Source organism: Micromys minutus (assembly GCF_963924665.1).
Source record: "Micromys minutus genome assembly, chromosome: 20".
NCBI lineage: Eukaryota > Metazoa > Chordata > Mammalia > Rodentia > Muridae > Micromys > Micromys minutus.
In genome coordinates, this window is record NC_137955.1 from 52118346 (window position 1) to 52143200 (window position 24855).

General features: G+C 45.4%; 1 protein-coding gene across 1 annotated transcript in view; it reads left to right on the top strand.

The window, feature by feature from the left end:
* Positions 1-186: 186 nt before the first annotated feature.
* The window catches only part of SLC6A3 (solute carrier family 6 member 3), a gene marked incomplete at both ends in the record, with an annotated part of 36331 nt that continues 11662 nt past the window's right edge, over positions 187-24855 (top strand). Inside the window, 7 exons of the mRNA XM_080933697.1 lie at positions 187-472; positions 2457-2588; positions 8229-8460; positions 18750-18888; positions 19823-19957; positions 22451-22554; positions 23815-23939. Coding sequence (XP_080789823.1) covers positions 187-472; positions 2457-2588; positions 8229-8460; positions 18750-18888; positions 19823-19957; positions 22451-22554; positions 23815-23939 — 1153 coding nt within the window. The remainder of the gene's footprint in view (positions 473-2456; positions 2589-8228; positions 8461-18749; positions 18889-19822; positions 19958-22450; positions 22555-23814; positions 23940-24855) is intronic.

Here is a 24855-nt window from a genome sequence, read left to right on the forward strand (position 1 = left end):
GCTATCCTTCATCCAGGCCATGGAGTTCCAGGTGATGGACGACCTCAGATCTCTGTGTTGAACATGGATACCCTCTAGACATGGCTACTGAACCTGTGCATTGCTGTGTGGCTTTATTTTGCTTTGTTTTGTTTATGTTAGCTGAAGTTGGAGAAGAAGCAGAGTTCCCCAGCCTCCAGTCTACCCATGAGTAAGAGCAAATGCTCCGTGGGACCAATGTCTTCTGTGGTGGCCCCGGCTAAGGAGCCCAATGCTGTGGGCCCCAGAGAGGTGGAGCTCATCCTGGTCAAGGAGCAGAACGGAGTTCAGCTGACCAACTCCACCCTCATCAACCCGCCACAGACGCCAGTGGAGGCTCAAGAGCGGGAGACCTGGAGCAAGAAAATCGATTTCCTGCTGTCAGTCATTGGCTTTGCTGTGGACCTGGCCAATGTCTGGAGGTTTCCCTACCTGTGCTACAAAAATGGTGGAGGTGAGTGTGGCCTGGCCTCCTGTGCCTTATGAGGGTGGGGCCATGGCTGGGGATTTGGGGGTGCAGTGGAAGCCACGGAAGCCGTAGTACAGCGGTGGCTGTGATCTCAGGAAGTGCTCACAGTGAAGGTTGAGGAGATGACACCGTCAGTAAAGTGCTTCTTGCACAAGCACGAAGGCCCAAGTGTGATCTCCAGAACACACATCCAAAACCCGGGGCATGGTGCACACACTTGTGATGATAGTGCTAGGGAGGAGGGGGCAACCTGGGGACTGGTGGACAACCAGTTTCAGTCTAGCCTGTCCAGGGAGCACCAGGCCAATGATAGACACTGTCTCAAAAAGCAAGATGTCTGAGCAATGACACCCAAGAATGATGCCTGGCCTCCCGGGTAGATAACATGTTCCTGCATACACAGGGACATGCACAGAATGGGGAAATGCTTTCAGTGAGGCAATCCGGTCTTCCTCTAGGATGGGGGTAGATGCTGCTTCACCAGTAGCAGTGGTTTACAGCCTTCCCAAGCTGTAGAGCTCAGAGAAAATCTGATAGCCAAGGAACACAGGACCCAGAAAGCAGAAAGAAGGAAGTAGGTGGAGACATTGACCCCAACTTCTATTTCCACTAGCATTTTTCCTTTGGAAGGAAAACTCTCAAAGGCCAAAATGTGTTTTCAGTCAACTTCATCAGTGTTTTTAATGTTGTCAGACTTTGTAAAAGTTCAAGTTGAACTTAGGAGAGGAAAAGAGGGCCCTGAACTGAAATATACCCATCTCATCTATGGCTGTACCACCCTGAACTCGCCCAGTCTCGTCTGAAATATACCCATCTCTGTTACCTCCCTCCCCACTCTGCCCTTCCCTCCCTCCCTCATTCCCTCCTTCCCTCCTTCCCTCTTTCTCTCCTTCCCTCCCTCCCTCCCTCCCCCCTTCCTTCATCCCTTCCATTTTTTAAATACAGGTATGGGAATTGAACCCATGGCTTTTTACATGCAGGAGTCACTCTACCACGGAGTCACCTCCATAGCCCTCTTGAATTTTTTAGTTGGAGTAAGGATTTCACTGTTTCCTGGGAAATTCTTGAACTCAACTCTGTAGATCACATGGGCCTTAAACATATGATCTTCCTGCCTTTAGCCTCTAGAGTAGCTTGGATTATGAGTCTCTGCCACCAAGCCTGGTCCCCCTACTTTCTTGTCTCAGCATTAAAGCCATGGCTATGCAGTAGGGCTAAAAAGGGGCAAGGAGCAAAGTTATCAGAGAAGTTCAAGTTGAGCCCAGAAGGCCTCTGCTTCCGTGGCTTGGTCTCCCTGACTGGCTGCAAGATATGAAGAATTGCTTTGGGAAGGAAGGGCTGAAGCAAACCCATGAGCACAGTGGCCTCATTATGTGCTCTTGAAATTGTCCAAGGTCTCCGCAGCTCCAGTAAGTGACCCAAAGACATAGGTGAGGGAGCTCCCAGCTTCCTCATCCAAACCCCAGGAGAAAGCTGTGGCCAATCTCTGCCTCAATCACAGTCATATTTCAGGGAGCAAGCAGACTTGGGTGGGGTGACTTTTGTGCAAACGAGCCCTGCAGTCCAGATCCTGGAAACTCCTGGCAGCAGAAACTCAGCTCTAGTCTCCAGAAAGGCAGGCTGTAAGTGCCAGGGTTGAGTCACAGATCCTAGGACCATAACCCTCAGGGGCAAATAGGATCCAGACAAAGTGGGGCCTGGTATAGAGGGGCAGTCAGTGCTAGGAGTTATGCTGAGATGTGGCTTGACCTTCTTGCTTCTGGCTGAGCTCAGGACATAGGGTCAGAGGCCAACACTGCGACAGGCAAGGAGGAGGGGTTCACCACCAATCTAGGATATCTCCTTGGGTGGTAACTATACAGGAGCCTTCCACTGTAGTCAAGGGTGATAAGGTCATACTTGAGGGTACATATAATGGAAACAGCCCCTCTCTGTGGCTCCCAAGTTGAAGCTGCTGTCCTATGCACAGGTGCCTTCCTGGTGCCCTACCTGCTCTTCATGGTTATTGCTGGAATGCCTCTCTTCTACATGGAGCTGGCTCTCGGGCAGTTCAACAGAGAAGGAGCTGCTGGTGTCTGGAAGATCTGCCCTGTCCTGAAAGGTAATATGCAGGGACGCACCCCACACACAAGACACAGTTGTCTCTGGGGCTTCAGGACAAGGTGATGACATTATGTGCAGGTTCTGATTTCCTAGATTGTGTGCTCATGTGCACGTGCTCTTCTACCCTGGGCTATACCTTCAAGACTGGTATGACCAGGAATCTTCTAGAGCATTCCTTGCTCCCAGGACAGGCTTCCCTGAAGCTAAGTGATGGTATTTTTGTTCAGGGTGTTAAAATGGTAAGATAAAAAAATACCTATGAATCTGCCATCTGTCTATCAACCATCTACGTACTTATCTATGGTCTATCCAACAAGAACCATTTTAAAAATCTATCATCTATCTATCATCTATCTTCTTCCATTTATCTCCATTCATTACTCATTTATCTATCTGTTCACCTATCAATCATCTATCATTCACCCATCTGCCTACCAATTATATATTTATCAACCATGTATCTATCCATCATCTGTCTACTTCAGTGAGCCCCAGAATGTTTGTACAAGGTCTCAGAACTATGAGGCAAAGGTACCTTACACAGAGGCGAGGTGGCCTGCCCAGTGGTTTGTAACTTCTCAGATGTCACCTCCCTTGTCCCAGGAAATCCCAGCTAGAGAACGCAGTACCTTCTGCAAGGGAGATACTAACACTGAAAATAAGCCTTGGGACTTCTCCATGTGTTAGAAGCCAATCCTGAATCTACCCCAGCCCTGTTTACCACCAGCCAGCGCCATCCCTAGGAGACAGAGTTCCAGGAGACTCTGAAACTTTTCTCGGAAGAGACCTGGTGACATTCCCCTCCAGTAGTTGGCACTTGCTGAGAAAACGATGCTCCAAAGACTGGCATTGGGGTTTCTCAGAAGTATTTGAGCAGCCACTGCATAGAAGGAATCAGAGCCCTGGTTCCCCTGCACAGCTTTGGTGGGCCAGTGGTTGACACCCAAGATCAGAAACTGCTGCTCTGAGTGGGAGCAGCAAAGGGCTTCTCACAGCTGCTCAACCCATGCTCTTCGTGAACATGCTGCTCAGTGGGAATGTGAAATGCAGAGGCTGCTGGGTACAGACAGTAGGCTTCTCGGCTTAGGATTCACAGCTGGTAAGTGTTAAGACGGCAGGAATTTTTCCCTTAGGTCAAAATGATTCTCTGGCTCACAGTGAAATGGAACTGTGGAAAGAGGGAACTTATCAAAACCTCCATGTACCACGTCAGAGCCAGACAGGTCCTCTGGATATATGTATTGGCACTGGATGCTCCCCCATTGTGGTGTAAATGTAAGATTCAGCACTTAGGAGAACTGCATGGGACTGTCTGACACCATCATTGGTTTCTAGTGGAGGACTACTGTGACACTTGGGGACCCTGGGACTTTAGGAGATAATTCTGTGTTGAAGTCCAATTACTATACGAGCTTTGTTGGGCCAAGGCTCAATCTGAGAGCTCCAGGTGAAAACAAATGACTCTTGTAATACCCTCCTAGGGTATTACACCAGCAGGGCTGATGTGACTTCACTTCTGAGGCTATGCTGGTAGCCACAATAAGCTTCAACCAAATCTGGCATTCAGGTGGCCACTTGGAACTGAATTGGAGACCCAGCCTGCCTGTCCTTGAATAGAGGACATGTCCAGGGTTGGTGGCATCCTGTAGCCATGTGATGCCAGAATTTGCTCTGCTGGATTTTTTTGAGGCTCATGCCCCATGACTGTGGAGTGTGCCATAGGTTTCCACAGGATACAACCAACCAATGCATCAGTCATCATCACTGGGAGTCACAAGGACTGAAAGGCCAACAGGAAACCAAGAAAGGGGGAAAATTCAGTGCTCAGGGTTGTGACCAGCCCAGGAAAGCTAGTTAGCTCAAACATAGACCAACTCATAGCACAAAGTTATCTCTCACTAGTTGGGTGTTAGTGATGGTGTACTCAACAATCCCAGCATTAAGGAACCTAAGGCAGGATTACAAATTTCAGGATAACCCTGTCAGCATTAAAAGGCTGTCTGAAAAACGTTCTTCAGCAAAGCCAGTATAGCAATTTTGTTCTTGTTGTTTTGCTACTTGTAAAATATCAGAAAACCATTTTGAAGTGCTTCACAGTACTATGCAATTCTCATAACTTAGCTTGGTGCACAGTGGATGAACAGAGAACAGAAGACAGGCTGTGTGGCTGGGTGGGCAGAGCACAGTTCACTGCCTTAGTCTTTGGTGATCCTATCCTTGCTCTTTGGCTGTGTCCATCCCATTCCAAAGACAAGTCTGTAGGCAGGAATGCAGAGGCATGAATATGTGGAGAGCCTGGAGATCCCAGTCAGATCTCAGTGTGGGATCTTAGTCAGAGATGTTCTCTCAGCTCTAACCTGAGGCTGGAGAAGCTTCACTTAAAGAAGCAAATGTCAAGTTCTAGTGTCTTGTTTAACCATTGAATCTCCCCCACCCCACCTTGGCTTGTTCAATGTCACACCAGCTACAATCTCAGTGGGTCTTTTCTGCTTGTTTTTCTGACCCCTCAGAACACATGCCTTCTCTTTCCTTCTTTATCTCTTCAAAAGTCTAAGAAAATTATCTGTATTTTCATGGCTCATAAATTTAAGCTCTACATGGACAATGAAGATGACAGTTAAAATATCCAGCACAACTGTGAAATAAAAGATCGAACAGTTCCCCGGGAGACATTGGGCTCTCATGCCTCCTGCCAAACTACTTACACCCAACTAGTGAAGCAGCTCTATCTTCAAAAACCAGACAACCAGATAGGAAAGTATAAGGTAAGAACAGAAAGCAAAGCCCAAGGTAAGGGACAGTGAAGCCAGGTTGAAACCAGAAAGTGATTCTCAGATGAGGTCCAGGATGTGGGACATGGAAGTTCAAAGTCAGGGCAGGACTCGGAGTCCATGAGTCCTCTTTAGCTTTAGCTTTGAGGGTGGGCACAGACGCTGAAGTGGCCTCGGCATCTGAAGGCAACATCACAAGATCTTTGATGTTGTGTTTCAGAGTCCTTAAATCTTCTCCTTCTCTGCCCTCCTGTCATCTTTCTCCATGTCTCTCTAGGGTGCAAGCACCCACACACAAGAGAGGGGGAGGGAGAAAGGCGAAAAAACAGGAGAGACAGAGGAGGGAGGAAGAGAGCAGACAGACAGACAGACAGACAGACAGAATACTCCAGTTAGTAAGAACACCCAGGTTGATGAGAGCACTCTCCAGTCTTGATTCAAACCTGGTAACGTTTGCAGCCTGTGCTTAAAAGAGAGGGCAACAGGTGGAGCTATAGTTAGAATATATGTGGTCTAGTAACAGCCATCACAAGACTGGTTTTTTGTTTGTCTTGTTTTGTTTTTATTGATTTCTTTTTTGTTAGGGACAAGGTCTAACTCTGTGTCCCATGCTGACCTCAAACTCACAGTGATCCTCCTGCCTCAGTCTCCTGAGTACTACGAGTTCAGATATATTCCATTATACTCAGCTGTAAGAACATTCTCGTGGCAAACAAACAAGCAAAAAAGGTGTCGGGGGCAGATTTCTAAAGGCAGTGTCTTCTGAAACAAAAAGGATGCCAGTGGTGCTGGCCAGTTGGTGACAGGCCTCAGCAGCTGAAGCTGGTAGCTTTCTGAGACTGTCTTGTTAAATAGCAGAGCTCATAGTGGCCAGCTGAATCGTGAACTCTTGCACCTGCCTTCCCAAAGAGACATTTTCCCTTCCCATCAGTTGGGGCAGCTGGACAGACACAACACACTTGGAAGATTGGTCTGTAGGAAGTGGTCTCTTTTGCTAGCTTACTTGCCCTGGAAGTCACTCTGTGGCAGACTTTACTCCATTCTGAAGGAGGAGGTTCTTGTTGCTGTCCTGTAAAGCCCAGATGGACCACTCCTGCCACACTAGCAGTGGTTCCCAAAGGATGAGGGCGCAGTCAGATTTTCCTTCAGACACTACACTCATATTCCACTGGAGTGTATGATCAAAGGCTTCTTTGAGTTCCTAAAGTTCCAAGCCGAGGGCTTCAGACATGAAGTTTTAACCTAAAAATTTTCAAAGGAGGCACCCACCATCAGTCACCTTTCAGGAAAAACCTTCAGTTGTGCAAATTGGGAAAAATGTGGATTATTATGACAACATGGTTCCCTGGTTTCCCAAAATGGCTGCTGATGAGTTCACTGTAACTCAAAATCTTCCTCCTAAGGAGCTTGGTGGATGAAACTGCAATGTGGAGGTATTTAATCTTTATTAATTCTATACAGGGGAAGGCTTTCCGAGGGAAACAATTTGGATCTTACTGTTTCTACTTCTGGGAAGATTTGAGGAGGATCACTTACTCTGAAGGGCTTAACACAAACAGTGCCTTTCCTTTGCCTTCATGGAAGGAAAATAATCTTGAGCATAAAAATGCCATCTTCAAAGACCATTTAAACAACTAAGACACAACCTGAGAAATTCACTGTTAACTTCTACTCCTTTCTAAGCCTCAAGCAAACCATAAAAGGCATGGAGTCTAACCCAGGTTTAATAAAGTCAACTAGAGTCATAGACCAGAACAATTATATCTGCAGAGGCTAATCCCAAATTTCAGGTTTATTAGTCTTGAAAAGAATACTTTACCAAGTATTGGATAATCCTGAGTTATTAAATGTAAACATGGTGGTCTTTGATAGGCCTGGGTGGTCTCCACACACCCTAGGTACACTTAGTTGGTCTTATTTCACTGTGACTGATTCTTGAACTCCCTAGGTAATCGTGCATGTCCTGGGAGATACTAGATCATCATTCATGGTCTGGTCTATGTGGCTGTGAACATGCTAAATGACTGTTTGTCCTAGATGTTCTTGGAGAAAGGGCATGAGTAGGCACCAATGACTATATCTTGAGAGAGTCTGGATGGTCTTAACAGATGTAGGTGGCTACAGATAGATGGTTGTGTATGGACCATATGATTCTTTCTGTATGGTCCTGCATTCTCCTGAGTAATAATCTTAGGAAGCCTTGTCTACCCTTTAATAATTTTTAGATAAACCTGGATTTTTGTGGATGGCCAAAAATATGTCCTAGTTGACTCTTAGTGATTCGTGGTGGCTCTGGGGCTTTGGGCATTTCTGGGTGACTCTCAGTGGCCTTTGATGGCTCTGTTAACGGGTGTTTCTGGTGGCCTTTATGGTTTTGGATAATTCTAAAAGTTTGTTGTGGATCTAGTAGCCATAAGTAACTTAGCTTGGCTTTCCTGGGTGATTCAAAGAAGCTGTAGATGACCCTAGATGGGCCTGATTACCTTGGCTGCTTGTGAACTGACTGGTGTAAACAAATGGCCACATTCATTCTATGTGGCTGTGGGTGACCCTGGGTGGTCTAGTGTATCTATGGCTGACCCTTGGGGGTACCTGAATGCTCAGAGGGTGGTCTCAGATACTCTGTTATGGCCTTCAATAATCCCTCTGATTCTCACTGTCTCTCTGAGTCATACTGATGCAGCTCTTTGGTAGATACAGACAATTTGGAAAAATGACAACTGCTTCTCCATAATCACAGAATAAGGTCTGTGATTACCCAACCTTCCTGTGTGTTGTCAAGTGCAAGGGATGTCTGTGCACCAGATCAGAGTGAGTAGATGATGGGAGGGGGCATGCTGCTGATGCTGGCTCTACTGTCATCGCAGGTGTGGGCTTCACTGTCATCCTCATCTCTTTCTACGTGGGCTTCTTCTACAACGTCATCATCGCATGGGCACTGCACTACTTCTTCTCCTCCTTCACTATGGACCTCCCATGGATCCACTGCAACAACACCTGGAACAGCCCCAACTGTTCTGATGCCCATACCAGCAACTCTAGCGATGGCCTGGGCTTCAATGATACCTTTGGGACCACACCTGCTGCTGAGTACTTTGAGTAAGTGAGTGGTCAGTTATTCCTGTCCTGCCTGGGGAAGGGGAGGGTTGGTAGGTCTGAGAACTCAGGAGCAACATGGAGGATACTACCTCACCTTGGTGTTCTCAAAACTGAGCTGTACAAGTCTCTATCGTTGCCCATAGCTGCTGAGTCCTGTTCCTTATGCAGTATATCTCTGAATTGCACAAGGATAGTCTCACACATGTTTAGCCAAACTCTAATGATGGTTCTCAGGAGGGATGAACCCTGGACTGTTGCCCACCTTTTCTATCCTGCGTCTGTAGTGGATGGGAGGAAGCTGCTCAAGACACTGCAGCATTGCTTAGAAGGAAGGAGAGCACAAGGCACAGAACAAGCAAGTTCTCTGTTAGGTCTAGAAAGGGAGCTTTCTGAGCATCACTGCCTGGGTGCCTCAGCTTAGGCAGGTTGCTGCTGATAGGTTGTAAGGGCTGTCTCCTTGTCATGAGGTTTTCTCCTTTATAAACATTTCTCCACTTACTTCACTGTGGCCCTTTTCCATGCACTGTGTTAGAGTTCCTTCCCCAATACTGGGACACTCTCATCTCTAGCAAGCCTTCCTAGTTTCTGTCTCCTTGCTAGGTCTGGCCTTCTACAATCTACCTGTAGGCTAGTACCCTTCCTGAAATTTGTTTTTCTGAGTCCTGTCTCCCATCAGCTCTTCTATAGCCTTCTTTACCATGAGGTTGCCTATCCTGGAAAGGCTGTGACACTTGCCCCATAGGCCCACTATTGACCTCTCTTGGAGTCTAGGCATGTGTGTATGCATACAATCATCCCTATGTGTGTGCACACCTGTGCACATGTGTGCTTATGTACATATATATGTACAAATATATATCTGTGTATGAATGTGGATGCTTACCATAAAGAAACACATTGTCAAAGGCAGTGTCTTCCCCTGAATAATTTTCAAGGTGGCAGCTATGGAGATGTAAATTTACAGATGTGCAAAGGAACCTGGCTTCTCCATGGGGCTCTGGAACTGTCTGCCTCTCTTGGGACAATGCTGGTGCTGGTTGGCCCAATGAAGGTGGGGTCTGCTGAAGTGTGGCTTCTGTGATGCGGGCAAACAATATCAAATCAGTCATTGTCAAGGTCAGGATTTTCCCATGAACACTGATGTTCTTTGTAGGACTGAACTCTCACTGGTCTACTTGAACATTTCTTACTAACATATATAAGAGTTCACTTACTACTTAGCAGAAGAAGCTGTGACTGGGCCAGTGCCTCCGACCCTACTACTCAACAGTCTGAGGCAGGAGAATTGCAAATTTGAAGCCAGCCTGGACTACAGAGGAGAATCAAAACCTTGGCAGAAGGTGCTTTGACTAATAGAAATGAAGCCATTTCTCCTTAAAGGGAAAGCAGGTTCATTTGCAAAACAAAAACACCCCACCTTGAAAATTTTAAAAGTGGTGCTCATTTGAGGTACTGAGGTTCTGGGGAGGTAAAAGGAAGCACTGCCCTGAATGTTTAGACAGAGGTTTTGCTATGACAAGAAAATTAATGACGGCATTTCTCAAAAAATACTTCCACCATCAGTTGAAGTATATTTTCGTACACTTTTTTATTCACTTTACATCCCAATCACAGCCCCCTTCTCCTCCCAGTCCCACTCTCACAACCCCTCTCCCCATTATTCTTTCCCCTTCTCCTCAGAGAAGGGACACACCCCATAGGTACCAGTCCATCCTGGCACATCAAATTGCAGCAGGACTAAGCACATCCTCTCCCACTGAGGCCAGACAAGGTAGCCCAGCTAAAAGAAGGGGATCCAAAGGCAGGCAACAAAGTCAAAGACAACCCCGGTTCAATCATTAGGGGACCCACATCAAGACCAAGCTGCACATCTGCCACAAATGTACAGGGGACCTAGATCCAGCCCCCGCCTGCTCTTTGGTTGGTGGTTCTGTCTCTGTGAGCCCCCGTGGGCCCAGGTCTGTAGTGTCCTTAATCCTTTCCCCATGCTTCCACAAGTTGCCCCAAGCTCTGCCTAATATTGAGCTGTGGGTCTCTGCATCTGTTTCCATCCAGCTGCTGAATGAAGCCTCTCAAATGACAGTTGTGCTAGTCTTCCATCTGCAAGCACAGCAGAGTACCACTAATAGTGTCAGAGGTTGGCTCTCTCCCTTGGGGTAGGTCTCAAGTTGGGCCAGTCATTGGTTGGCCATTGTCTCAATCTATGATTCACCTTTATCCCTACACATCTTGTAGGCCAGACATTTTGGGGGTTGAAGGTTTTGTGGGTGGATTGGTGTCCCTTTCCATCCACTAGAAGTCCAGCCTATCGACAGGAGATGACCACTTCAGTCTCCACATCTCCAGCAGCTAAGAGTCTCAGCTGGAGTCACTTCTATAGATTCTTAGGGACCTCCCTTGTCCCAACTCATCCCAGAGATGTCCCCACATTGATTTCCATTCTGTCTCCCTACCACATAACTGATCCCTACACCCTGTCCCGCCCAGTCCCCTCCTTCCATCCACCCCTGATGTCTATTTTATATTGTATTCTTAATGAGATTTAAGCATCATCCCTTGGGCTCTCCCTGTTACTTAGCTTCTTTATGATTGTGGATTCAGGAAGTTGTATCAATGCATTCAAGACTGTTCCACAACTTTCCCTTCTATTAAATTTAGTATGTCTGGTTTTATGTTGAGGTCTCTGATCTACTTGGACTTGAGTTTTATGCAGGATGATAAATATGGATCTATTTTCATTCTTCTATATGCAGACATCCAAAAGACCAACACCATTTGTTGAAGATGCTTTTTTTTCATTGTATAATTTTGGATTCTTTGTCAAAAGTCTAGTGTTTGTAGGTGTGTGAGCTTATTTCAGTGTCTTTGGTTTGATTTCACTGATCAACCTGTCTGTTTCTGTATCAATACTAATCAGTTTATATTACTATTGTACATCTTGAGGTCATGGATGGTGATACCTCTAGAAGTTCATTTAGTGTACATGATTGTTTTGGTCACCCTAGGTTTTTTGTTTTTCCACATGAAGTTGAAAATTGCTCTTTCAAGGTCTGTAAAGAATTGAGTTGAAATTTTTATGGGAATTGCATTGAATCTGTAGATTGGTTTTAGCAAGATTTTTACTATGTTAATCCTATTGATCCATGAGATTGGGTAGGCTTTCCAACTTCTGATATCTTCTTCAATTTCTTTATTTAGAAACTTGAAGTTCTTGTCATACACATCTTTCACCTCCTTCATTAGAGTTTCACCAAGATATTTTATATTATCTGTGGCTATTGTAAAGAATGTGATTTCCCTTTTTCTTTCTTGGTTCATTTATCATTTGATTAAAGGAGGGCTATTGATCGTTTTAAGTTAATTTTGTATTCAGCCACTTTGCTGAAGGTGTTCTCTGGTAGAATTTTGGGGGTTTCTTATGTATACTATCATATCATCTCTGAATATTGATACTTTGACTTCTTCCTTTCCAAATTGTTTCCCCTTGATCTCCTTTTGAGTTGTTTTATTGTTCTAGCTAGGACTTCAAGTATTATACTGAAGAGATAGGGAGAGAGTGGACACCTTTATCTTGTCCCTGATTTTAGTGGACGTTCTTTAAGCTCCATTTAATTTGATGTTCACTATTGGCTTGCTGTAAATTCCCTTTATTGTGTTTAGGTATGTACCTTGTATCCCTGATCTCTCCAAGACTTTTAACATGAAGAGATGTTGAATTTTTGTCTAAAGACTTTTATAGCATCTAAAGAGATGATCATGTGACTTTTGTCTTTCAGTTTGTTTTTATATGATAGATTACATTGATGGGTTTTCATATATTGAACCATTCCTGCATCCCTGGGGTGAAGCCTATTTGATCATAATGGATGATGTCTTTGATGTTTGCAAGTATTTTATTGAGTATTTTTGTATCAATGTTCCTAAAAGAAGTTGGTCTTAAATTCTCTTTCCTTTTTGAGTCTTTGTGTGCTACAGGTATCAGGGTGACTGTGACTTTATAGAATGAGTTTGGCAGTGTTCCTTCTGTTTTGTAGAATTGTTTGAGGTATATAGGTATTATTTCTTCCTTGAAAGTCTGGTAAAATTTTGCACTAAAACCATCTGTCCATGGGCTCCCCTCCCCCAATGCTGGGAAATTTTTAATGACTGCTTCTATTTTCTTAGAGGTTATAGGACTGTTAGATAGTTTACCTGATCTCGACTTAACTTTAGTAAGTGGTATCTATCAATAAAATTGTCTATTTGATTTAGATTTTTTGATTTTGTGGAATACAGTGTTTTGAAGTAATACCTAATGATTCTCAGTATTCTTCAGTGACTGTTGTTATGTCCTTTCACTTCTGACTCTGCTAATTTGGAAACTGTCTCTCAGCCTTTTTAGTTAGTTTGGTCTAGTGTATTCTTAAGGCCTGTTCACTATTACAGCTCCCTTATTGAGTAAGGAGAAAAAGGTCCCAACCTTACACACATGTAAAATGTATAATGTGAAAGGTTGTCATGTGTCTTTATCAGTGGGAGTAGCATCTTATCTAAGTAGAGGGACCAGAAAGACTGTGAGGAAAGCACTGTCCAAGGACCAGCTGCAGAGTTTGTTTGGGAGAGCTATCAGTACTAAAGGAAACTAAGAGTCAAGCCAAACTTGAGTCATGGTTAGTTTATAAACAGAGAAAAGGTAAGTAGGTTTGTGAGCTCATGTGTCTTTCACAATGGCCAGATGGACTGAAATGTGGTTTAAAGTGCTTGAAAAGAACAAAGATGTCTGCATTGATGAAGGTTCTGGGGAATTGCCTGATTTCTCTTTGGAAGATGCTGGGAGCACTGGTTTCTCAGTGCAATTTTTCAGATAAGGAAACTAGAGGGGCCGTGTAATTAGTCTATGTATTTGTGGTAAATGCTGAAGGGAAGAATGTTATCTTTTTAAAAATAGGCTGTGGAAGTTGGAAAGGAAGGCCTCAGCACGGAGGTCTCCAACTCTGCACTCCATGAAGGCTTATAGTCCTGGACAGACACTGAGCTATTACTAATGGTGACTGGGACAGAGGTGGGGACATACAGACAGTGTAGATTGCCCTATGAAGTAACGACCATGCTACTGTGTACTTGTTTAATACATTAGTAAGAATGGTCTTTGAAATCACAATTATAATTGTGATTTTTGTCTCTTACTCTTTATAGCACTAATGGTAATTGCTTCATCTGAAGCTCAGGTCTTTGCTGTTACATTTTATTATTTACTTATATTCATTCACTTACTTTTGTGGGTGTCTGTGTGTATGTGTGTATGTGCATGCATAATCCAGTATTCACATAAGCATTTATGACAGTGGCCTGCATGTGTAGGTCAGAGGACAACCTGTGGGAGTCGGTTCACTCCCTGTTGGCAAACGCCTTTACTCACTGAGCTCTCTCTCCGTGGTCCTGATGATTGGGTTTTCTGAAGTATACATGTTCACAAATATTAAGCCTTCATTTTGTCCCTTAAGCACCAGGAAATTTTCCTCTTGTTTGTATGCTTCCTTGTGACTTCACTGTGTCTAAGCATGTCTGGCCCTTTTTATAATTAGTGGTTTCCTGTTTAGGCCTGTTTCATCCTTTTGATTTTAACCCCAATGTGTCACATTTGAAGTGAGTGACTGGGAAGCAGTGTAGAGTTGGTGTAACAATCTGTCTTTTAACTGGACTTTTTGTCCAGCAGTTGCCAGTATGGGTAAGTTTAGATCCTCTCTTTTGGTGTGATGTTAGCACAGGTCTTCCTTATGCATGTTATAGCAGCACATCTTTATGTACATTTTTATGTGATGTGAAGTTACCAGCTGGTTCTACTTATTATTCTTTCTTCTTCATAAGCCAATTAAAAAACATTAATAGTGAAAAACATAAAAAGAAGGTTTATTCAATATGGTCACACTGAGAAAATAGACAAAGCATTTCAGCTACACGCATACCAAGTCTATCATTAGGGATGCAACATTAGGATAAGGTTTAAGTATGAGCCAGACTTAATGCATAATTAAGCACTCAAATGTGGTGTGGCCCTACAACACTGCCCGTCATTGTCTCTTTCCTAAGGTGCTCTAACAACTTGTAAATCTCTCTTCAGAGAAAAGTGCCCCCTCTGTCTGGCCCAGACTCTGGCTTTCTCTTCTGCCAGCATGACAGTCCTGGGAGGACTCCAGTTTCTTGGGGTCCATTATTCAATATTCGGATGCCAAAGGTGAAAGTCACAAGTGTCTCTTTAGAATATCCTCATCTCTGTCAGACCAGCTGCATAGTCCCAATTTCAGCCTTAATAGTTCGGTATGATGTATAATATATCTGTGGGAAACAAATACAAATGAGGAGCTAAGGTCAGAACACTGAGTTAGTGTCAGGTTGTTGGTTGTAACTGGTGGATTTTCACTGCTCATGGAGATGCTAGCACAAACAATTCTGTTCCATTGGTTTGTGACAAGGTCTTACCATTGTGACAAGCCTAGCTTGGCCTCAAAGTTGCGTTCCTCCTGCTGCAGCTTCCCAAATGCTAGGATTACAGAAATTAGCACAAACTACCATACAGGATGGAGTCTAGTCATCTCTATTAGATGGTAGACTTGGTGACTTTTACACTATTATAGTAGTTAACATTTCTTTCTTTAGGAACATGAAGTCTGTTCTGGGAGGTCAGGTGGGTAGGTGCAGTGTGGTCTTTGCAGCTTTAAGCTTTGTGCTTGTGGCTCTAGGAATTTCCCTTGAAGGATAGTTTAGCCTCTATGCTTTGATGGTTTTGTGTGACCAATAAGTCCTCTTCCCTGGCTAGTGAATGACCATTAGCCCTGAGTGAGCTATGATATACCTCCTGGTCTTAGTTTCCTGCAGACTGTACCCTGGTATTCAGTGAGGACTTCACACACTTGCAGGCCAATTTGTGGGGCTCATTTCTAGGAGGAACGTTCTTTCCAAGACCCTGTCCTGCAAAGTGCAGTTTCTTGGGCTCTCTGAGCTCCAGTACATTCTCTATAGTCAGCATGACCCAGAGCTGATCTCAGAGCCCTACCCTATCCTAGCAAGGATGAGGACTACTGAAGGTGGAAGTGGGTACTGGCTGGATTCATCCCCAAATCTCAGTACTGGGTTCCCTCCAGTCCAGTGTCTGGTACCCTTTCCAGAAGGGCTAGGGTCCAGCCCATGTATGGCTCACTTCTCTGTTACAGCACATTCTATGGGCAAGGCTACAGCCTTGCCCCATCTATCTATTACAGCATGTTTCCGTGGGCAAAGCTAGTAGGGACTGGAGGTAGAAATTTGGGCCCAGATCCAAACTTTGCTATTTGTTGACAGAGCTAATTTTTTCTATGCCTTGGTTTCTTTAGCTGTAAAATGGGAGAAGGGACCCAGAGAAATTGTATACATGATGCCCCTGGTACAGATTCATTTCAGGGTACATGACACATAGTCAGGATATCAGCTTGGAAGAGAACACAAAAGCACTGGTACCATGAAGACTTTCTCAGTGCTGGTGAGATGCCTTCACACTGCATAAGCTTCAGAAATGTCTGCACATCATTCCTAAATCACCTTGTTGATTGCAGACCTCACTCTCAAGAGCAGTGTCCCTACTGTGCAATGTGGGGCTTTCTGTGGCTATTGGTGTGGCCAGCGGGGGAGGTGAACAGTAGGTAGAGGAGGCTAGACTTTCCTCTAAATTGTCCACTAGATCTTTTGTGTGTGTGCCATGCATTTGTGTGTGTACAATGGATGTCCATGTTTGTGTGGATGTGTATACATATACATGTAGGTGTTTATGCATGTATATCTATATGGATATGAGCATGTGCTCATGTAGATAAGCATACATGTGTGAATGCTCTGAGGCATTCATGTATGTGCATGTCTATGTTGAGAACAGAGGTGAACTCTGTCTAATCACTTTCCATTTTATTGGATGGACTTATATGTTGTATGTACATATTCATGTGGTTCCATGCATGTGTGTGTGGGTGTGTGTGTGCACATATGTGGAGTTCAGAGACTATTATCAGGTGTCTTCCTTAGTCACTCTTTGCCATATCATTCCTGAGACAGGGTCTCTCACTGAACCTGGAGCTCTTTGATTTGGCTAAGCTAGCTAGCCAATGAGTTACAGGGATCCTCCTGCCTCCCACATTGCACTCTAGCACTGGTGCTATAAATATGCACCAGCAGACCTGCCTTCTAATGCAGTTGCTGGAAATTCAAACTCAGTCCCTAATGCTTACAGCGCAGGTACGTTGTCTACTTACCATCTCCCCAGCTTCCAGACTATGGGATTTTAAAGCTCTCCAATGGCTTTTTATTACAGACTGAAGCCAACTCATGTCAATCTGGGACTTGGCATGGTCCTTGGTAAAGCCATGTGGGGTAGTAACTTCTGAAGACAGACCCTGTCTTAGTCGGGGTTTCTATTCCTACACAAAACATCATGACCAAGAAGCAAGCTGGGGAGGAAAGGGTTTATTCAGCTTACACTTCCACATTTCTGTTCATCACCAAAAGAAGTCAGAACTGGAACTCAAGCAGGTCAGGAAGCAGGAGCTGATGCAGAGGCCATGGGGGATGTTACTTACTGGCTTGCTTCCCCTGGCTTGTTCAGCCTGCTTTCTTATAGAACCCAGGACTACCATTCCAGGGTTCTATACACAATGGGCTGGGCCCTCCCCCCTTGATCACTAGTTGAGAAAATGCCTTACAGCTGGATCTCATAGAGGCATTTCCTCAAGTGGGGGTTCCTTTCTCTGTGATAACTCCAGCTTGTGTAAAGTTGACACAAAACCAGCCAGTACAGACCCTATCTGGCCAGAATCTTCCTGAGTACCACCTTCTTCCTTTGGAAAAAGCTGAACAATTGTGGCATGTAGAGTTGTATACCTGCCCTCATCCCTTATTCCTTGTCCCTGGCCTCAGGTAGTGCTGGAAGCTCTAAGAAATGAGGTCCTGCTGGAACAGCAAAGCAAGGAAAACTAAACAGCATCCCAGGGCAAGGGTAGAGGACTTAAGAATCCCCACTAGCAGATAGGGCTAATAATGCTACCAGATAGTGCACTGGTCTGTCTCCCTTAGCACAGGTGATTCTTGCTGCACGCCTACATGCTAAGAACATTCACAGCATCCATAGTAGACAGAGTGCTGAGCAAGCAACTCATACTGTGTAAGAAGAGAATAGTAGTGAGAGTCTCATGTTGCAACTGTCTGTACCCCTACCCTTACCAGACTGGTACCTCTATCTGGGGTCCTTGGCCCTAAGTACTGTTGGAGTATGTTTGGAGGATTGAGCTGGCTTTTCAGTGCTGTGCTGTCTCTGTTGGCAACAGTTAGCACCCCAGGTGTCTTTCTAGACTTCGAGGACCAAAGTTCTCCAACTTGGTGCCATGATGCCTGTTTCTGACGAAAATCTCCAGGAAGTTGTGGTTACTTGTGCTCCATTGTGAGGCTGGGTATTAACTTCCTGGAAAACCTCATCTGTCCCACAGTAAAACAAATCTGGGCTGTAGTGGCTACTTTCCCTATGCAGTCGCTGATTCCTAAGGCAGAAACAGCATTATAATAACTAAGGGTTCAAAGCCTCTGTCTGTGTAGGGGATGCAGTCACCCCATCCACATTCATCAGAAGCAAGTGTACCCTCCACACATTCACCTTAGCATGGCTTCCCTCACAGATGAGTGCAGCTGCACCTCACTTCCAACACCAGATCATTTCTTAAGGAGCCTGCTTAGAGTGCCAGGAACTATGCAAGCAAGGGAGAGAGAAGCTAATACAGAATGCACAGGAATGTGCACATGCAGTTGTACTGCTCAGAGCCTTTCTGGTTTCATCCCTGCAAAAGATCCTGGGAATGCTGCAAGACAGCAATGCATGGTGGCTTTCCTCAGTACTTTCTAGTCTCTGAGATCTCCATTTTTCTGTAGACCTATGCTGCTCATTCCCTCCCAACTCCAAATCAGGTCTGATGATAGAGCAGTACCGACCTTCTTCAGGTTTCCTGGCAAGGCACCCAGCCTCTCTGTCCATCTTAAAGCAGTTCTGCAACTCAAAGGATAGCCTCGGGTCTTTCACAGCAAGAAGGGTGATCTGACTGTAAACATATATATATATATATATATATATATATATATATATATATATATATATATATATATATATATATATGTCAGATCATACCAGGTACTTTCCATATGACAAAGATAAGGAGGCATAGGGACTAGCTTAGCTCTCCCACTCCTAGCCTGGGAGACAGCTGCTTCCGCCAGAATCACTTGTTGCCTCTCTCCTCCAGGCGTGGTGTGCTGCACCTCCACCAGAGCCGTGGCATTGATGACCTAGGCCCTCCACGGTGGCAGCTCACAGCCTGCTTGGTGCTGGTCATTGTTCTGCTCTACTTCAGCCTGTGGAAGGGAGTAAAGACCTCAGGGAAGGTGAGGTACTAGCCAAGAGGACCTGAGAACACATGGTTGTGGGTGGGAGGGTGGGTGAATAAACATATGACTATAGTGTGTGAGCAGATATGTTATCACAGTTGGTGGGTAGATGCATGACCATAGTTGGGTAGAGTAACGTGTGGTTATGTTTGCATGAGTATATGTATGGCCATAGTTGGGAGATTGGACACATGACCGTGGTTGGTAAGTGGTCATGTGGTCACAATGAGTGGGTGAACTTGTGACCATGGTTGATGGGTGACATATGGCTAAGGCTGATAAATGGACCTGTAGCCATGGATAGCTGAGTGGACATGTGGCAGTGGTCAGTGGATGATTTGTGGCCATGATTGGTGTATGGACATGTGGCCATTATTGGATGGGTGGTCAGGAGACCATGGTTGGGTAAGTTGTCATGTAGCCTTGACTAGGTATATAAACATGTGGATGTGGTTGAGCAGATGGATATGAGATCATGTTTGTGAGTAGGAACATGGGTATGGTTAAGTGAAAAGTAGACAGGTAGTCATGGTTGAGTTGAGAGTACACCATAGTTGGTTTGGCTATGGATACATGTCCATGCTTAGGTAAGGAGGGGAGGTGTGGCTATGGTTGAATGATACTGAACGTGTGACCATGATTTGTTGGGAGCAGGGGACACATGATCATGGTGGATGAGGATAGACATTGTGTTTGGGGTAGAGCATGGAGAACATTGTTCATAATGGTATGTCTAGCATGAATTTAAATTTTTTTCTTACTGATGAAAATACTTGGGAGTTATATTGATATGGGCACAGATAGCCATTTTAACTAAATGATCCTGTGATACTACTTGTGCTAACACATAGAGCCCTTCCAACAACATGTATCTCCTTCCCTGCCCTCTGCAGGTGATTCATGGTCTTGAAGATACTGTCTTCTCTTTCAGGTGGTATGGATCACAGCTACCATGCCCTATGTGGTCCTCACAGCCCTGCTCCTACGTGGAGTCACCCTTCCTGGAGCTATGGATGGCATCAGAGCATACCTCAGTGTGGACTTCTACCGTCTCTGTGAGGCGTCTGTGAGTGCAGCCCCCACCACAGTTGGCAGTCCTTTGGTCTAGTAGGGTTTTGAGACAGGGCTTCTGCATATAGGTCAGAGGCCCAGTCTGTGGCTCAGCAGCAATTTCTTCCTATCCTATGAGATAAGCAAATGTGAGTCAGCCTAGATATCTGTCTCTTTAAGGTAGGGTTAGTGGAGGAGGTGTTTCATAAAACACTTCATGAAGCCAAGAAAATCTTCATCGGTGGTTCCAGGAGGTGTGTGTATGTGTCTAAGTTGGTACCAAGGGCATGATCTGTGGCTCTGTTAGTTGTCTGCAGGACTGAGCTGCTTCAGAGCCCTATGAACCAAGGTCTATCTTTGGGAATCCCAGGTTCTGATAGGTAGGCTAAAGGTTTTGTGAGAAAATGAAAGGATTGTTCTAGGTTAGAAGATATGGAGAAGGCCTCATTAAAGATGGGCTCTTCCAGGCTATAGAAGATGTTCCTGGGAGATGAAAAGGGCAGCACCATCTTAGGAAAAGGCGAACAGAAGGTATTTTAAAAGAATAGTTGTAATAAAATTCTATGAGGAGTTGTCAGAAGCCATGTGGGCTGAGTTTGGGGCAGGTGATTTACCCCAAAGATAGTGACAGACCCCAAAGGCAAAGCTCAGATACTGTGGTAGTCGTGCTGGAGGGCTGTAGATTCCTACTGGGACTGAAGCCAGGGGAGGAGGTGTGAAGGTCTCACTAGGAGTGGAGCTTGAGCTGGGCAGTTGTGTGGGTCTCCAATGGCTTGGGAGGCAGGAGGTCTGTGAAACTATACTGAGACTGAGTAATGAAGTTTGCAAGCTTGCTGCCTTATACAAACCTGAGGCAGAAGCAAGTAAGATGAAGTGGTCAGGATAAGGAAGCTCAGTAGGGAGTGACAGTGTTAGCAAAGTCTGTGTAAAGGCAGAGGCAAATCCTGAGCATGCACACATGCCCCACAGAGTGAAGGAAAAGGCAGGGAGATGCAAAAAGGATCATGGAACCAGAACCAGGAGGACTGTGGACATCATCCTTGTGGGAACCTGGAAAAGCCAGGATCAGAGAAGACATGGTTGCGAATTCAAGAGAGAAAAAGGTGCAGGTTATTAGAGTCTCAGCAAGCAGGCATGCAGTCCACAAAAGAAAGCAGAGAGACACTGCATGTGAGAAGGTGTTTTAGTGCTTTAAAAAAAAATCACAACAATGAGAGGTTGTGAGAAAATAAGATGACAGTAAGATTGAATGAATGGATAATAGGTAGCCAATAGGTAGATAGATGCTAGATAGTACTGGATATTGATAGATTTGATTGTTGATGGGTGGTTGAGAGATGTGTGATAAAAAGAGGTACCTAGATAATCAAATATGTAAACAGAAAAATCCGACCAAGAAAGAAAGAAAAGGAAGGAAGCTGTTTCTAGTACCTCAGGAAAAAGTAGTCCAGGTAAGGTAAGCCAGACTTCTGAGCAGGGGCCAGGGAGGCATTGAGTGGGAGGTGATATCAGCCCAAGCAACGCACAAACTGTGAGCCCAGTGAAGAGCACACACAAAGCTCTGAGGTGGAGATGAACTAGGTGAGCACTGGAAGTAAGTCCTTGGTGATAATGTTCCAGCCTGAACCATCTCAGTGGCTGAGCATGCTGTGATACAGGGGCCACGCAGGACAGTAGGACCACTCTATTGACTGCCCTCTCGCTCAACCACTCTGGACTTGGCCTCTCCACCATGCTGATGCCCTAGTCATCTCTGCAACCTTAAGCATCTGGATACCCAGCGACCATCAAACACACAGTCCCCAACACTGGTTTAGCCCAAAGCTCTGAACATTACTACCCAGGACTGGGATACCAGATCCCTTGTTTGGGCTCCCAGAGTCCAGGGATTCTGATATTCTTGTCTCAGTCTCTAGGCCCCTGGGTTACCCTGGACTACCCCAGGATATGGACATTCAGAAACAATTCCTGGTACTGTCCAGACCCCAAATACTTAAGGTGGTAGGCCAGATACCTGAAAGAGGACTTAAGCAGCTCCTCCTTAGCCTTCCCAGTAAAGCTACCCTGAAGCAATTGAGGCCTGGCTCCCTAAGTAGTCTCTGCATAGCCCTAACTCCAGTGACTGTTCCTGACTTTATCACTTTGGTATAGCCATCAGCTCTTGCATTCTTCTTTCCACATTCAGAGAAATGAGCCTGCTGTCTACTGGGCATTCATTTCTGGACTTAGGTGACCAGACATCCATGTGTCTCCTGAAACCACAAACGGTACACAAAACCCTGCCTCCCTTTTGCAATGTCCTTTCATACCAGGGATGCAGAAAGGCTTGTTTCCTGGGACAGCAGGTACCTACTGCCACCAAGTTCTCTGCCTAGGCTGGAGGTGAACACAGAGTGCACTTAAGATGCCTATGCTGTGTGGTGACAGCTCCCCTCAGGTGGAACTAATTCACATCCCACAATTCTCTCCAATCTTCTGCCTCATGCTCTCCCATCTCTGGCTGTGACAGGTATGGATTGATGCTGCCACCCAGGTGTGCTTCTCCCTTGGTGTTGGGTTTGGGGTGCTGATTGCCTTCTCCAGTTACAACAAGTTCACCAATAACTGCTATAGGTAAGCCCTGAGGTACTATTGCTGGAAATCAGTCTGCAAAACCTAGTCGGTGTCACTGATCCTGGGGTGAGTTGAAGCATTCCCGGAGGAAAATCACAAGGCCTCTGAGCCACACAGATTTCCTTTTCTTGTGTCAGATAGGGTCTTATGCTACAACCTAAATTACCCTGAAATTCACTATGTAGCCCAGGCTGGCCTTGAATTTATGGCCCCTCCTCCTGCATTAGCCTTGTAAATACTGAGATTGCAGGTGTGAATCACCATGCTTGGCTTCACACAGCAGCTTCCAAGTATGACTTGCTTCTCAGTTTAAAGAAGATACTGAGACACATGGTGATATGTGTCACCTTCTGAGGAGCCTGACTCCCCAGGGAGGGACAGCAGGCTAACCCTTCCTCTGCATACATGCCTGTGCCTCTCTTCCTTCCTTTTCTTCTCCATCCTCTCTCCCCAGGCCAGCCCTCATGGATTTTTCTCTCCTGGGTCCAGTTTTACCTAAGACTTTTACTCAGGGCATTTGACTATAACCCTCATGAGGGATCCTGGGCTTGGGAGGATGTCCTAGTTCTGAGAAGCTTGGCCGGCTTCACTTGAAACTACATGGTGAACCCCAATCCTCCTAAAAACAGATGCAGTTGATGCTGAAGCCTGTTCTCTTTAAACTTAGTGGGCTTAAATTTACTTTCTCAGTCCAAGGACAAAAAGCACCAAAGACACAGAATGAACACAGAAAAAATGGTTCCAAGGCACTGAGGGAAGTTGCATGGAGGGAAATAAAATGGAGTGGGGGAGGGGGAGACACAATCTTGAGGCAAGCCCTACCTGAAGCTCTTGTGTGCATCCAAACACTATTGGATCCTCCACAGTAGACTGGCCACTGTGGAGAACCCTGACCCTCCCGTGCTCTCTAGACTTGCCTTTGTCCCTTATCATTTATACTTAGAGTAGATTCACCAGACCAGCCACTCTAACACACCATGAGCTAAAACCCATGCATTCCAAGGTTCCAAGACTCACATGAGGTAGCCCAATGCCATCATGACCCAGTGAGTGGGACATAGAGTGGTCATCTTTTCTACCACCCCAAGCCCAGGAGTACCAGACAGCTTCTCCCAGCTATACCCTTGATGGTCCCCCTCTTAGAAGCTTCCCTCTGAGCCTACTTGCCGCATCCCTAGATTATGAAAATGCATAATGACAGTTGGCATTTCCAGGGCCACTGCTTAACTGGTGTCAGGACAGTCTGTCTTGTTTCTACAGAGACGCAATCATCACCACCTCCATTAACTCCCTGACAAGCTTCTCCTCTGGCTTTGTCGTCTTCTCCTTCCTGGGGTACATGGCACAGAAGCATAATGTGCCCATCAGAGATGTGGCCACAGATGGTGAGTTCTTACCTCTGGTCTGAAGAAAAGCTGGAGGGACCTGGCTAGGGCCCAAAGGATGTTGGGTTTAAGAACTGCTGTCTCAGATGAGAGCAACCAGGGCCAGCCTATGTTTGTGTGGCTTACCCTCCCTAATCCAACCCCATTCTTCGTGCCCCACTTTCACCATATCTTCTTCTACACTGGGCTCACATGAAACCAAGTGGTTCAGCCAACACCTCAGTCCCTCAGCCTATCCCCTGTAAACAATGTATGGAGGTTTGGGTAGACATCGCTAGATGTCATTTGAGTCCCCTGGAAGTTGCCATGCCAATGTAGCATATATAGAGCTCAGGGAAGGCAAAGACTAAGGTGTTCCAGTCACATAATATCAGACAGTTTTAGGTTTCAACATGACTTGCCAAAATTGACAATAGCTATTAATGTTTCCAGAGGTCATGACAGGCTTGGGTGAGATTTGGGTCTATCAGAAAAGTCCTTGAGTCTTTGGAATATGATCTTCTTTCTCATGTGACTGATTTTTGGACACTGAGTGTCTCTCCACACCTGGAAGTTGGAACTAAGAATGGGAAAGGTGGAGGGGAGGGCTCAGTGTGATCAGATGATGTGATGGTTTGTATATGCTTGACCCGGGAAGTGTCACTATTTGGAGATGTGGCCTTGTTGGAGTAGATGTGGCTTTGTTGGAATAGGTGTGTCAATGTAGGTGTGGGCTTTAAGACCCTACTCCTAAGGTGATTCTTCCACTAGCTGCCTTCAGATGAAGACACAGAACTCTCAGTTCTGCCTGCATTATGCCTACCTGGATGCTGCCAATAGACTGGATCTCTGAACCTGTTAGCCAGCCCCAATTAAATGTTATCCTTATAAAAGTTGCCTTAGTCTTGGTGTCTGAGCACAGCAATAAAACCCAAAC